At 42.8% G+C, this 12828-nt stretch overlaps 2 protein-coding genes across 3 annotated transcripts in view; one reads left to right on the top strand and one right to left on the bottom strand.

Annotated features, from left to right (window-relative positions):
* Positions 1–5475, top strand: part of LOC132871496 (tropomyosin alpha-4 chain-like) — a 22537-nt gene extending 17062 nt beyond the window's left edge. For both annotated transcript variants that reach the window (XM_060905688.1, XM_060905689.1), the window contains exon 8: positions 4303–5475. In XM_060905688.1, coding sequence (XP_060761671.1) covers positions 4303–4385 — 83 coding nt within the window. In that variant the 3' untranslated portion in view covers positions 4386–5475. The remainder of the gene's footprint in view (positions 1–4302) is intronic.
* Positions 5436–12828, bottom strand: pmvk (phosphomevalonate kinase). The gene is made up of 5 exons (XM_060905690.1): positions 12644–12828; positions 11358–11421; positions 11127–11279; positions 10223–10352; positions 5436–8398 (listed from the first exon to the last, which is right to left on the bottom strand). Exons 1-5 carry the CDS (start codon positions 12730–12732, stop codon positions 8220–8222), a joined length of 615 nt encoding a protein of 204 aa, XP_060761673.1. The 5' UTR covers positions 12733–12828; the 3' UTR covers positions 5436–8219.

Raw genomic sequence — 12828 nt, 5'->3', positions numbered from 1 at the left:
ATGACCGGAGCCAATATGACGCTGATCATAATTAGCCGCTTGTTGAATCATTTCGATCCTTCAGAACATGGCTTGGATGTCAAGGAAACTGTGCACACACTGACTGTAGTGTTGCGTCCCAATTTAGTCATGCGCTCGCTCTTGCCTACGTTCTCTCACTCCCACTCCATGTTCTCTTTTGCTCATAGCTCATGCCTGAGCTATGTTGAGGCCAGGACTGTTCATTCCCCCTCACTGTCATCAATCCATCCACTCTTATTTCATCACTTTCTGTTCTGGCATGTATTTAGTTCGCCTGTGCTCTGTCTCTATTGCTAATCTTTCTGCCTCCTTTGTCTTCTTTCCTTACTGTTCACATTGCTTTGTCCTATGTTCATTCTCTCTCTCTCCCCCCTCTGTGAGAATAGTTGAGTTGCTTCGGATTTTGGGTCACCTTGGCTTCTAATTTGTCCCCTTTTGTCTGTGCGCTCGGCTGTTTCGTCTTTCTATCTACTGATGGCAAAAGCAAGCCATGACGCGATCTAATTGTGCTCAGAATTCAATTTGATGTGGTTTTCACTTTTCTCACAGAACTGGAAAGGTTAGATTGGAAACGCCTCGAAGTCTGTATTGAGAGAGAATGCTAATGTTATGATCTGGATTTTAAAAACGTTTGTGTAGACAGTTCAAACAATAGCTAACCTAAAAACAAATCGGAATCAAAGGAAGCTTCATGGCCTGCACGTCAGGTTATGCAAAGGAAGTCATTTGGTGCAGGTATGTGGTTTTATGACTCTTCTCTGCAAACGGTGGGAAGATTGTAGGTTCCAGTGTTAACTTTTAGCTGAGCTAATTGTTAATGCCAGCGTTAGGAAAGCAGGTTTAACAAGGTTTAGACCACAATAGAAGGGAAGAGTTGACTAATCCCTTTCATGATCTAACTTTTTTCCCTCCCCCCTCTTGCTGGCTGAGTTTACTTGGCCATGGATTAGACATGATCTGAAATATAAAATATTAGGATTTGATCCAGTTAAACTTTGTCTGGAACATTTAGCAGTAGACATTGTTACAAAGCAGAGATGTAGATTAGGATCCTGAAGGAGCAAGCCACGTGGCAAAAGTTTTGGTGTAAAATGAAATTTATTTGTATGCTAGTAAAGCCTCGGTCACACCCGGCCGCACGTGCAAGGAACGCACGGAGGGTGTGCGTGTGATGTGCTGATTTTCGAGCCATAGACTGGCCGCGGACCAGCCGCAGAGGTTCTTTGTCATGTCAAACTCTATGGGCGGTTATGTTTTTTTCAGGTTGCAAGACAAACTTACGGCCAACGTGCGTCTTTCTCCATGAACAAAAAAAAACCACAGCGATTTGGGGAAACGCCAAAAAATCGTACGTCCTGTTGTGACCTAGGCTTAAGAGATGGACTGAGGTTCAAGAACTTATGTGGAAATACTACAAATCTTTGAGACAGGGATGACACCAATAAGGTTATAGCCTTTGTCGCAAGCTCTCATAATATTGGCAGGGATGTCCACTCTGCTGTCAGATTGTCATTGCTTTCCTGTTAGTCACGAGACAGATCACGGATTGTCTTGATGTAAACATGCATGCTAACATCACCTCGATGTAGTTGGCGGCTAAACCTCTGTCAGAATGGGCCGACTTGGCTTGTGCTCAAAAGCTAGCAAGTTCACAGCTTTTCCTAACAGCTAAACATCAAGCAAGTGCAACTATGAGAAGGCAGCTAATGTGGTGATCCTTACTGGTTCAACAGAAGAAAGGCCAGCTCATTGTCTCTTTTTTGCTACCTTTTATACAGTATCCCTTGGCTCTCACCAGTGAGTAAAGTCCAAGATTTATTCTTCTCTGGTCTCTTGCTCGGTCATGCTTTTTCTTCGCCCAGCCCTGTGCTACGAATGTCTGCAAGCGCGATATGAAACGCACAGGAATCGACCCAACCAAATAACTGGGAGTTACTTGCTGAAGATTGCAGTTGCTGGCAGCATGCCATATTTGAAGGTCTCAAAAGGGGTGAAGAAAAGCTTTACCAGCAGTCAGAGGAAAGAGGACAGCGGAGGGAGCAATCCCAGGTCCCCAACCCGCCTCGAAATTTTTTGAGACAGGGATGACACCAATAAGGTTATAGCCTTTGTCGCAAGCTCTCATAATATTGGCAGGGATGTCCACTCTGCTGTCAGATTGTCATTGCTTTCCTGTTAGTCACGAGACATATTATTGGCTTGTGCAATATGACAATTTGGGCTCGAAATTAACTTTTTTTCTGTGTGTCCCCCAGTGGTCCCGAATTCTGTGTTTGTATTGTCCCGAATGGAAGCAATAGTGTCCCCATTTTTTTCCTCTCTGAAATAACCAGTGGTTAATATTATCATATGAAGTTACTATTATATTTGTAACTATGCAATTTTGAACCCTTTATATCATTTTTACAATAAGTCACAAGACACAATCGACACATGTTCTATACATCTACTTCAAAATTAGTTATTGCATTTTCAGTTTATTAAACTTTGGCGATCTCACTGTATGAATAGATACCCGTTTATTTAAAGGGGCCAACTAGCTCATTCAGAAAATGTTTCAACTCATTACATCTGCAGTACACTTTAGTTGAAAATAAGACCCCTTTTATGTTCATTTCATCTACTTATACCTTTATCTGTTGGCACTTATAAGGCCAACTTATAATTTTCACCATTACCGTTATCCATAGCCCTGCAATGACCTGGCGACTTGTCCAGGGTGTACCCCGCCTTTTGCCCGTAGTCAGCTGGGATAGGCTCCAGCTTGCCTGCGACCCTGTAGAACAGGATAAAGCGGCTACAGATAATGAGATGAGACCGTTATCCATTTTTATGAACTTTCCGTTACCCATTTTTATGAACTTTCGCTGCCGAAACGTGGGTGCAAATGTTAGCAACATCAGCATAGTGCAGGTCCGAGCCTAGTTGTGCTGCTGACTGACTAAACTTTCTGAACTAGAAAGACACCAAGAAAACTCACTTATTCTGTTGAACGGTATCTTCCGTCAATATCATCCACATCATTCCTGTTGTATTTTATAACGTGTCTAACAGTGTTCATTAAGTTCATTCAGTTGCTAGCGTTGCCTGCAGACCAGGCGAGGACACTTTGGATCCTGAAGGTCCCGGAGACGTTATGTCTGGGCTTTCAGTTTCTTCCCCGCGGTCGGTCCGCTTCAACCACTTCAGCATTTTTGTTCTGGCAAGAGTCAGCGCAGCGTGTGCGGTAGCAATTCCATTCCAAGTCCATATAATGCGGACACCGGCCGAAGATTCTAGAACAGAATGCGCTGCTCTGTAGCCTACGGATGCAGGTGCATCGAAAGTGTAGCTACTATGCATTTTTTGCTGTTAACGTTTTAAAATTAAAATTGACAAATTAGGTGAATGTCTACGTATGTGTTACGGCTTTGTAAATATTAATGTAGAACTTTTTTTCTAGATCTATTTTTTTCCATTGTCCCAGATATGATAATTTTGTGTCCCGATGACATTTTTTATGGTCCCCGGGACGTCGGGACACCGTTAGTTTCGAGCGCTGCAACCCGCACTCCAAGTTCACCTGTAAGTTGTGCAGAAAGGACTGTCATGCAAGGATTGGACTACTGGGCCGTTCCATACACTGCTCTCCTCAGGACTGACCTTTTTTACCATGAGGCTACCATTATTTTGAGAGAGGGTGCCTACGGTTCAACAACATAGTCTTTGGTCCCTTCATCTTGACTGCTATTATGTCCATACTGAGATTGTCGATTTTAGAGTTTTATAGGTGGTGCCATAAAGCCTTTCGCAGCTCTTGAGAGGACTCGTGTGCCACCGGAGTACCAGTGCTATAACTGGTGAACCAGGAACAGACTTGGAATGGAAGAAAAGCAATTCTCCCTATAACAAGTGTGCCCTCAAAATGATTTTGAAGCTGATGTATTTTAAGGTAAAATTCCTACATAATATTCCTTTAACAGGTTTGAGCGTGGCTGCGTGTGGGGTCCCCCCCCCTTCTTCCCAGACTGACTTGTGTTACAGATTACATAACCAGGCATGTCTTTTCAGTTTCCTAATGACTTTGGACTTGTGTTGTGGGACTGACACTTTAGGAGTTAGATTTCAGCTCGGTTTTTACATTCGTCTCTGGTACACCAACAACTGAGCCTTCCAGATTCTGTGCCCACTTGCAAAAATGTGTACATGCATCATGCTGGAGGTATTCGGCAGGACATTTGATCTGTTTCTGGACGCAGTCATGGACTTTCTCACACCTCCGTGTTGTGTTTTGTTTTGCAGAGAGGCTCGCCACCGCTAAAGAGGAGAACATAAAGATCCACGCCACGCTGGATGCCACTCTGCAGGATCTCAACAGCTTCTAAAAGTCTGCACCTCCCTCTCTCTCGTCTGTTCCCTTCACCCCACCTTTCTATCCATTTTACCCCCTTCAATTATTGCTGGGTGGCTGAACAAGGGCAAGTTTTTTTTTTTTGGGTGTAGGTAGCACTTTAGTGTCGTTCCTCACTTTCCAGCTTCAGCCCCTAGTATTTGCCTGGCTTCCCTTAATTTTTTTTTTTTTGGTCCTGTATCTAGTGCTTTTTCTTTTTTCCCCCCTCCATATACTCTCCTGTTTACTTTCAACGTGACTGCATATAAGGCACCAATGTGTTTGAAGTCGAAATAGTCCTGATTTTGATTCATTCCTGTAATTGTGCGATTGGGTAATAAGATGGCTCTTTCATATTTGTGTTCTGGTTTACTAGTTCCACAGTGCAATATTAACACAATATGGTATAAAGAAATGGAAAGGTCTCAGTGCAAAATATGACTGACTCCATGCAACTTTTTTTTTTTTTGGGTAATTGAACTTTTTTCCTGCCTCGTTCATTTTAACACGAGCACTATTCATTATAATCATTTTACTGTGCCAATACCGAGCATTTTGCTTGGAAAAGAGACCATTTAATAATGCTACGCGTCAGTCAAATTTGTTTCCGCTTCTTTTTCTGCAAACACGACTGGCTCCAAACGGTTTTCATTCAACCTTTCCATTTCTTTAAGGTTTAGGTGTAGAGCAACACACACAGGGCGTCACATTTAGCGTTCGGTCTGAGGTGACAAATGTAGTTAAACCAGCCTTCGTCTTTGAGGCAAAGGCTTGTTCGTCTTTTTCCTCTTAAGGTCATGATCGAGTTCTGGGCAGAGGGACGGGGTGTCACATTTTCCACTGCCAAAATCAAGGTGAAAGGGTCAGTCGAGAGCAAGAGGGTGAATAGTTCAAGGTATTATCGCCTTTTCAGTGTACTTGTCTATTGTGTACACTAGGAGAGAATCAAGTACTTCAAAGCACCAAGAACCTTTTTAACTGGAATTGCAAAGTTCAAGATGTAAACATTTTGCTATCAGTGTTTCATTGTAATAATGACACAAGATCAAAATTTGTTTTTTTTTTAATAAAGTACTATAACACTTGATGAGCTTTCTGGGATTGTTTTTCAGTGATGTCAAAGGCGAAGGTTTTTTGGATTATTTTTAAAAGCTTTAACTTGAGCTGCTTTGGAAAGAAGGAAAATGATGGCATTGGGTGTAAGGAGGTCCTGGATGCCAACTGTTAACGGGTTTTGATGCGTATGGTCAATGCCAAGTTTCCCAAAAGCATCATAACGCACAGATGGTTAAATGGTAGAGCAAGCAACACAAATGAACACTTGGTTAAAATGCTCTTAGCATTAAGAGGCTTTTGGGAAACCCACTACTGTTTAGTTCATTCAACCACTTGTCATGTCTTTCGAGAGACTGACTTGCCTCCTTTAACAGCCAGAACCTCCATATTAACTGAATTGAACATGATGCCTGACTCTTGTCTATGTACTGTAATTCTTCAAACTCTTGCCACAATGTTGGAAGCACAACTTGTATAGAATGCTGTAGAACTGTAATCTCCGTTCCCTGCGACTGAGGCCCAAACCTGTTCCAACATAAGGTCCATGAAGACGTGGTGTGCCAAGGTTGGAGTGGAAAGAACTCAACACTACGTTCACACTGCAGGCTGAAGTGACTCAAATCCGATTTTTTTTGCCCATATGTGACCTGTATCCGATCTTTTATTGACAATCTGAACGACACAGATCCAATTTTTTCAAATCCGACCCAGGCCGTTTGGATATGCGGTCCTAATTCCGATTCCTATCCGATCTTTTCATATGCGACTTCAGTCTGAACCGCCAGGTCGCATTCATCCGACTTACACGTCATCAACAAGCCACAAACGTCACTATTCTGCGCTGAAGTAGGCGGCGGGTCTCTCAAAAAAGTTACAACAACATGGCTTTGATGTTCCTTTGAACGGAGGTTGCAGTCACTACCCCGCAGAACGCCTGAGCCGAAACCCTTGCCCTCTTCCTTCTCAACCTCGTTAACATCAGGCTATTGTGCATGTTCTGGCTCCGTCGCAACAACAACTGCATCATCGCCAGGTACTCCATGCTGGCTACTGTCATACACAGGAAACTTTTTAGGTTACTTCCGTAAACACTGGCCATGCTCACTGCATGTGACGTCGTCGTATCCTGCAATGCGCATGCGGAACACTTTTAGGTCGCTTTTCGTTCATACTGAGGATCACATACAAGTCGCATATATTTGTTAATGTGAACAACCTCACAAAAAAATCGGAATTGAGCATTAAGCCTTGCAGTGTGAACGTAGTACAAGTGGTCCTGAACTAGAACAGACATCCTTGTTCAACATCAGTGCCTGATCTCACTAATGCCCATGTGGTTGAACAAAAATCCTCACAACCATCCTAGCCAGAATAGATGTGGTTATAACAAAGGAGGACCAAGTCTGGAATGAGATGTTGGGTGAAGATTCAGGAAATCGCACAGGCTGTCCTTATAGGCCCTGCGTTTCTAATGTTTGTGCTTTTTCTCAACATATGCATCTCCGCGACACTTCCAGATTCAGTGTTAATCACTGAATCACGCTAAAGGCATCACCTGATGTTTTTGTGCTTTAAAATAAGGCTGATTTTTATCAAATGCAGCAAGAATAGGGTGTGAGCTGTGCAGAATGCTGTGCTGTAAATTCCAGGTGTAACTGGCCTCGGGCAAAAATGCCAAGTAGTGGGTACGATGAGCGGTTTCTGTATTTTCCAAGCTAGCACAGGCTGAAGGAAGCAATGTTTGGTCTACAGCGCTTGAATTCCATGTCTAGAGAATCTGGAATAAAATGATTACTGCTATAAGTACGCCGCATAATCTTAGGAACGTTTGTTTGAACATAACGCTCGCTTTCTGATGTACTCTTCGAAAATCTGAAGGTTATTCATGTATCACGTAAACAGGATACAACATAAATGAAGCCCCTGGAGGATTTCCTAAATGTATAGACTGGTGGAAGAGGGGGGACGTGCTTTGAGGGTGTTGGCCCACTAGAAGAGCTTCAGTGCATCTTGACTTTGATTTGACAACTTGCTGGAGATGTACTGGAGCGATTCAACGGTGTTAATAATATAATTTTAAAAAATAAAAAGCATCATGTGGTGTTTTGATGATCTAGAGCGCTATCTCAGGTTTGTGCCAAAATCTCCCAGTTATGTTCAAGAAGGATAAGATCTGTGGAAATATGCCATAGCGTTTTAATTTACTTTAAAAAAAAAAAAAATCAAATAATCACGTCTGTCCTGTTGATGGGGACGGGGTCATCCTGAAAAAGAGACTCCTGCCAGGATAAGACTTATTAGAAAGATCGATTAATATAAACCTGTGACTTGAACGACAGCAAACCGTACTGTTTGAATGTTAGAGTTGTGATAGTACAATTTTTAATTTTAGTTCAACAGTCTTATCTAAAATTGAGGTAGAATCAAGTCAAGCAAAGCTATTAAGGTTGAACGTAGACGCTTGGGCACTGCTGGTACTTGGGATTTAAACACAGTTGCTGATTGCTAAAAATGTATGCGAGTCTTCATTGGGATTCAGATGGTGACTGAGTTTCATTTCAATAATTTCTCAACTCAACACAATCCTTCAGAAAAGGACACCGTAAGTCGTCATAAATGTAATACAAAGGTAAGCAGCATAATTTAGCAAATCTGAATATAAAGAAATGTCCGCCATTCTTGGAGAGCAAAAAACTCCCCTTCATTTAAGCAAACATGGTCTATAGCCAGTGAACGGGACGTAATACTTCCGTTCCACAGGTAAGTTTCCTGTTCATTGTCCTTTTGACTTTATATCTTGTGTGCACTGGTGCTCCTGTGTCCTCTCCCGAGCTAGTGTGACAAGTCCCTCAAGCTGTCTGTCGAGAAGAGTGATGTCTCCGTCGTTCTTTATGGTCCAGTCAAAGTCCACTCCTTGATCCAGACCGCATTCAGACTCTGCATCGTCTACTCCTGAGGAGCGAAAGGTGGATAATAGTCAGTCAGTTTTTACAAACAAGGTGAGCTGTTCTGACATGGTGAAACTAAATCTCCAACTTGATGTAAAGTGCCTTTCCAAATCCAAGACCTTGCTAAAAAAAAAAAAGGACCAACAAAATGAGACAGTTTGCCAAAGCTCATCTCATCATCTCTAGCCGCTTTATCCTTCTACAGGGTCGCAGGCAAGCTGGAGCCTATCCCAGCTGACTACGGGCGAAAGGCGGGGTACACCCTGGACAAGTCGCCAGGTCATCACAGGGCTGACACACAGACACAGACAACCATTCACACTCACATTCACACCTACGCTCAATTTAGAGTCACCAGTTAACCTAACCTGCATGTCTTTGGACTGTGGGGGAAACCGGAGCACCCGGAGGAAACCCACCCGGACACGGGGAGAACATGCAAACTCCGCACAGAAGGGCCCTCGCCGGCCACGGGGCTCGAACCCAGGACCTTCTTGCTGTGAGGCGACAGCACTAACCACGACACCACCGTGCCGCCCTTGCCAAAGCTGACATGACAAAACAATTATCCTTTTCATGCCATCATGGAACAGTGTGTGTGGTTTTTTTTTTTTTTTAATATATAAATCACTCAGTTCTGTAGAACCCTCTGATATCGAACTCTGACTTAGCCATTTGAAAACACCTTTTCTTCTTTGTAAACCGCTGAGCTTTTTAGCGTTTGTGTTCTTGGTTAACGTTTTGGTTGCATCTTCTGTAAGTTTTAAGTGGATGGACTGCTATCCTGAAATAGCCCTGTAAAATTTTGAATTTTATTCTTTGAGCGACTGCAAGATGTCCAGTATGCACCCTCCGCCCTGTTTCAGAGCTGGCTGTGGGTACGACGCACCCTCCGCCCTGCTTCAGAGCTGGTCATTGGTGTGCGCTTCCCCCCCCCAAAAAGAAACCTCATCTGAAACACCGTACAATACCAGCTGTCCTTTTGCAAACCGTTTATGACTTGGATTAGGACTCATTTTTTGAGTAAACCTTGCAGAATTCATCATTCCAAAGGGTTCAGCATTTCCCCCTTTTAACTGTGTTTAAGGGTGTTTTCACACCTGGTCCCCTTTCAAGGAACCAGACTCAGTCCTCTTTAAGTGGACCAACAGAAAAAGAACTCAGTTCTTTTTGTGTTCACACTGTGAATTTATTACAAAGAGGACTGGGTTCTCTTTCTGGTCCAGTTAAGCTTTGATGGGGCCTCAGTCTTCTTTCTGTTCCCACCAGGTCCTCTAGAGCCCTCAGACCCCCAGTGCATGGAATTCTGGGTAATTTTCTCTTGAATCAAAATGTCTGCTGCCATGCTTGCCCTGCTGTATTCTTTGATCAAAATAGTGCGGATTAAGGAAAATAAATTTATATTATATATAATTATTGTGGCCGACTCATCAGTCAGTAAGTTCAGGGAACTGTAAAGCGGCTGTGGTAAGTTCCAAAAGGAAGTTGAGTTTCCCTGCTACAGTCACGTGACCAACTACGGCAAACGAAGAAGGTTAAACTACAGTGAAAACGGCGAAGTGAACCCAGTGCGCTTTTTGTTCACAATGCGCAGATTAGGCGAACCGTACTGAGACCACCTCCTGAGGTGGTCTCAGTTCGGTTCGCTTTAAAGGGGTCTGGGTACGGTTGGAGTGTTCAGATATGCACAAAAAATGCTGAGTCATCGATCTGAGTTCAGTTAGATGGCTGAAAGGGACCAAGTGTGAAAACACCCTAAGAGATTGCTGCACAGTTTGTATGGTCGGCAATGTGGTGGGGTTTTTTTTCCCCCCCTTCTCTCTCCTACCTGCAGTGAATCTCCATCCCCTCTCAGCCCTGGTTTGCTCTGAGGCCTCGACTCGGACACTCGCACACCGCTGTGGATATTCATCCCAGAACCACTGCAAATCTGACATGCGCCTGCAGTCACTCACGATCTAGTGGGAGAAAGACCGGGACTGTTGAGCAGTAAGCAGTTAATCCAATCATGAACAGGAATACAACTTCTTACAGTGCATCAGGTTAAGGTCAAACTATAATCCCAGTTTACAAAGCATGAAGTACATGAACAATTACAACAAAGTGCTGCTGAATTAAACAAACTAGGCCCGTATCCACCGTGATCTAAAGTTCATGCGTGTTTGCATTTTGCAGTTCTAAATTAAGATTTCTCATATTCAATGATGTTTTATTTATATACGTCAAGCTAATCTTTGTCCAAGACGAGATTTTTACCCCAGTTTAAAATTTTCCCCATCATGATGCTGTATTTGTATGAAAAAGCTTCGAGTCTGCACATAAGATCTTTGCCTGGCCTCACATTTTACATTTAGCAGACGCTCTTATCCAGAGTGATGTCAAGCACACCCAGAGCAGGTGGGGGTTCGGTGCCTTGCTCAAGGGCACTTCAGCCGTTCCTACTAGGCCAGGGAATCAAACCGGCGACCTTTTGGCCCCAAAGCTGCTTCTCTAACCTTTCTGAAATTTAATTGCTTTAATGTTGTTTTCATAAAAATATTGTCCATGATAGAGAAAAATGATTCCTTTCTGCCAGCGCCAGAGATCGCTCTACAAGTCTGAGCAACTCCTGTATTTTGACAGCTGGTCCTTGATCAGACAAACTGGATTTTTCAGCAGAGGCGTGATGACTTTTTTGGTTTTAGAATCCTCTTGGTGACGAGGGTTAAACTGATGTTGGTCCTAGTACTCACCCATACAGGCTGAGTGGCTCCACACACCACCTTGCGGCAGAAGAAGCCCGGGTCCCGGTTCCTCTTGTTCTCCCCCCAGCTGATCATCTTAGCCCGGTGCTGCTCTTTATATTGCCCCGGCCCCAGCAGTTGCTCATAGTCCAGCCTGTGCTCCTAATGTATTGATTTTGAATCGGTTAATATTTACAGTGAGTGATGTGATTTGATTGAGCAGTATGAGCTGATTTATACCTTTGCATATTGCTCTTTAAGTGGAGCAGAAAGCCGGAGAATGCAGCACAACTTTGGACTCAACCTACACACATTTATACATCATTAATAACAGGTAGATGGCTCATATTTAGGAAATTGCAGCAGACCGGACCGGAAAGAAGTTTTCCAAAGAGGTTTTTTTTTTCCAGCCACATAATGTATTTCTGTTAAGGATATATATATATATATTAGGGTGCATCAGTTGCCCTCACTTTCATAAAATCTGATGCATTTTTGTTTGGGTGTTCCTTTTCACCAATAAAGACATCCTGTAAAATGTTTTGACCATATTCAAAAGTCTAATGGTGGCACCATGAGGTTCATTTTTTGCCAAAAAACGCTTTTCCCGTAAGGTTTGAATCACAATGTTGGACTCCATTTATTGATTTCTTGTGACCCAGAGATCATGTTAAGAACCTTTGCGAGGGATTAAGAAGCATTAATCACACACACACACACATCACATTATCTCTAGCCGCTTTATCCTTCTACAGGGTCGCAGGCAAGCTGGAGCCTATCCCAGCTGACTACGGGCGAAAGGCGGGGTACACCCTGGACAAGTCGCCAGGTCATCACAGGGCTGACACATAGACACAGACAACCATTCACACTCACATTCACACCTACAGTCAATTTAGAGCCACCAGTTAACCTAACCTGCATGTCTTTGGACTGTGGGGGAAACCGGAGCACCCGGAGGAAACCCACGCGGAGAAGCATTAATGTGATTCATAATGCATTTGTATTGTTTAAAAGTAGTTGAACGATGATTCAATGAACAGCTAAAACTCAAACTGTGCTTGATAATATATTTAGAATATGGACTAAAAATGTGTATCTAAGATATTTGGTATACTCTATAAAGGTGCCATAATGTTTCATGAAAAATGATCGAAATTTTGTAATAAAAGTTATAAAATAGCAGCTTTTTCCATAATTTTGAGCTCCTGGTGCCACCATTAAACTTTTGAATTTTGTCCAAATATTTCACCCAGTGTGTTTTCTTACTAAAAGGAACATAAAAACAAAAATGCATCATGATCGGAGGAACTTTTCATTTTTAGGGGGCAACTGATGCACCCTAATATAGATTCAACCAATATTTCTCATCACGTTGTGCATATTTATCCAGGTTATCTGTACTAGCAGGAACTAAAATAAATTGCTTTTTGCACCTTTAAATTTAGTCCGAGTTGAACCAGATACCAAAACACAGGCTGCGCCATTTGCATTGATTTAAATATTTAATAAATTTTTTTTTTTACCTTTTTTGTATTAAATCTGTAACGTAGTCCTTTCCAGACTTCCGTTTTCCGCTGAATAACAAAATAAGTTTTGGTTCTGAAGCTGTCATTATAGATCAAACTCGTGCGCTTTCAAGACATTCTGAAATGTTTCTGTGCACCTCCACTTCCGCATTCTCTGTAACCACGCCTCCTTTCTCGACACC

This window comes from Neoarius graeffei, chromosome 23, assembly GCF_027579695.1.
Source record: "Neoarius graeffei isolate fNeoGra1 chromosome 23, fNeoGra1.pri, whole genome shotgun sequence".
Classification (NCBI taxonomy): Eukaryota; Metazoa; Chordata; class Actinopteri; order Siluriformes; family Ariidae; genus Neoarius; species Neoarius graeffei.
Note: the sequence above shows the minus strand (reverse complement) of the source record. Positions and strands in the feature narration are given on the sequence as shown.

What these genes read in the sequence shown, in the direction of transcription:
- pmvk (XM_060905690.1), bottom strand. Translation starts at nt 12,732, where the DNA reads ATGACAGCTTCAGAACCAAAACTTATTTTGTTATTCAGCGGAAAACGG. An exon ending in TTAAAGAGCAATATGCAAAG is followed by an intron (nt 11,280 to 11,357) that starts GTATAAATCAGC and finishes TCAATACATTAG; the next exon opens with GAGCACAGGCTGGACTATGA. An exon ending in GGGATGGAGATTCACTGCAG is followed by an intron (nt 8,399 to 10,222) that starts GTAGGAGAGAGA and finishes TTCGCTCCTCAG; the next exon opens with GAGTAGACGATGCAGAGTCT.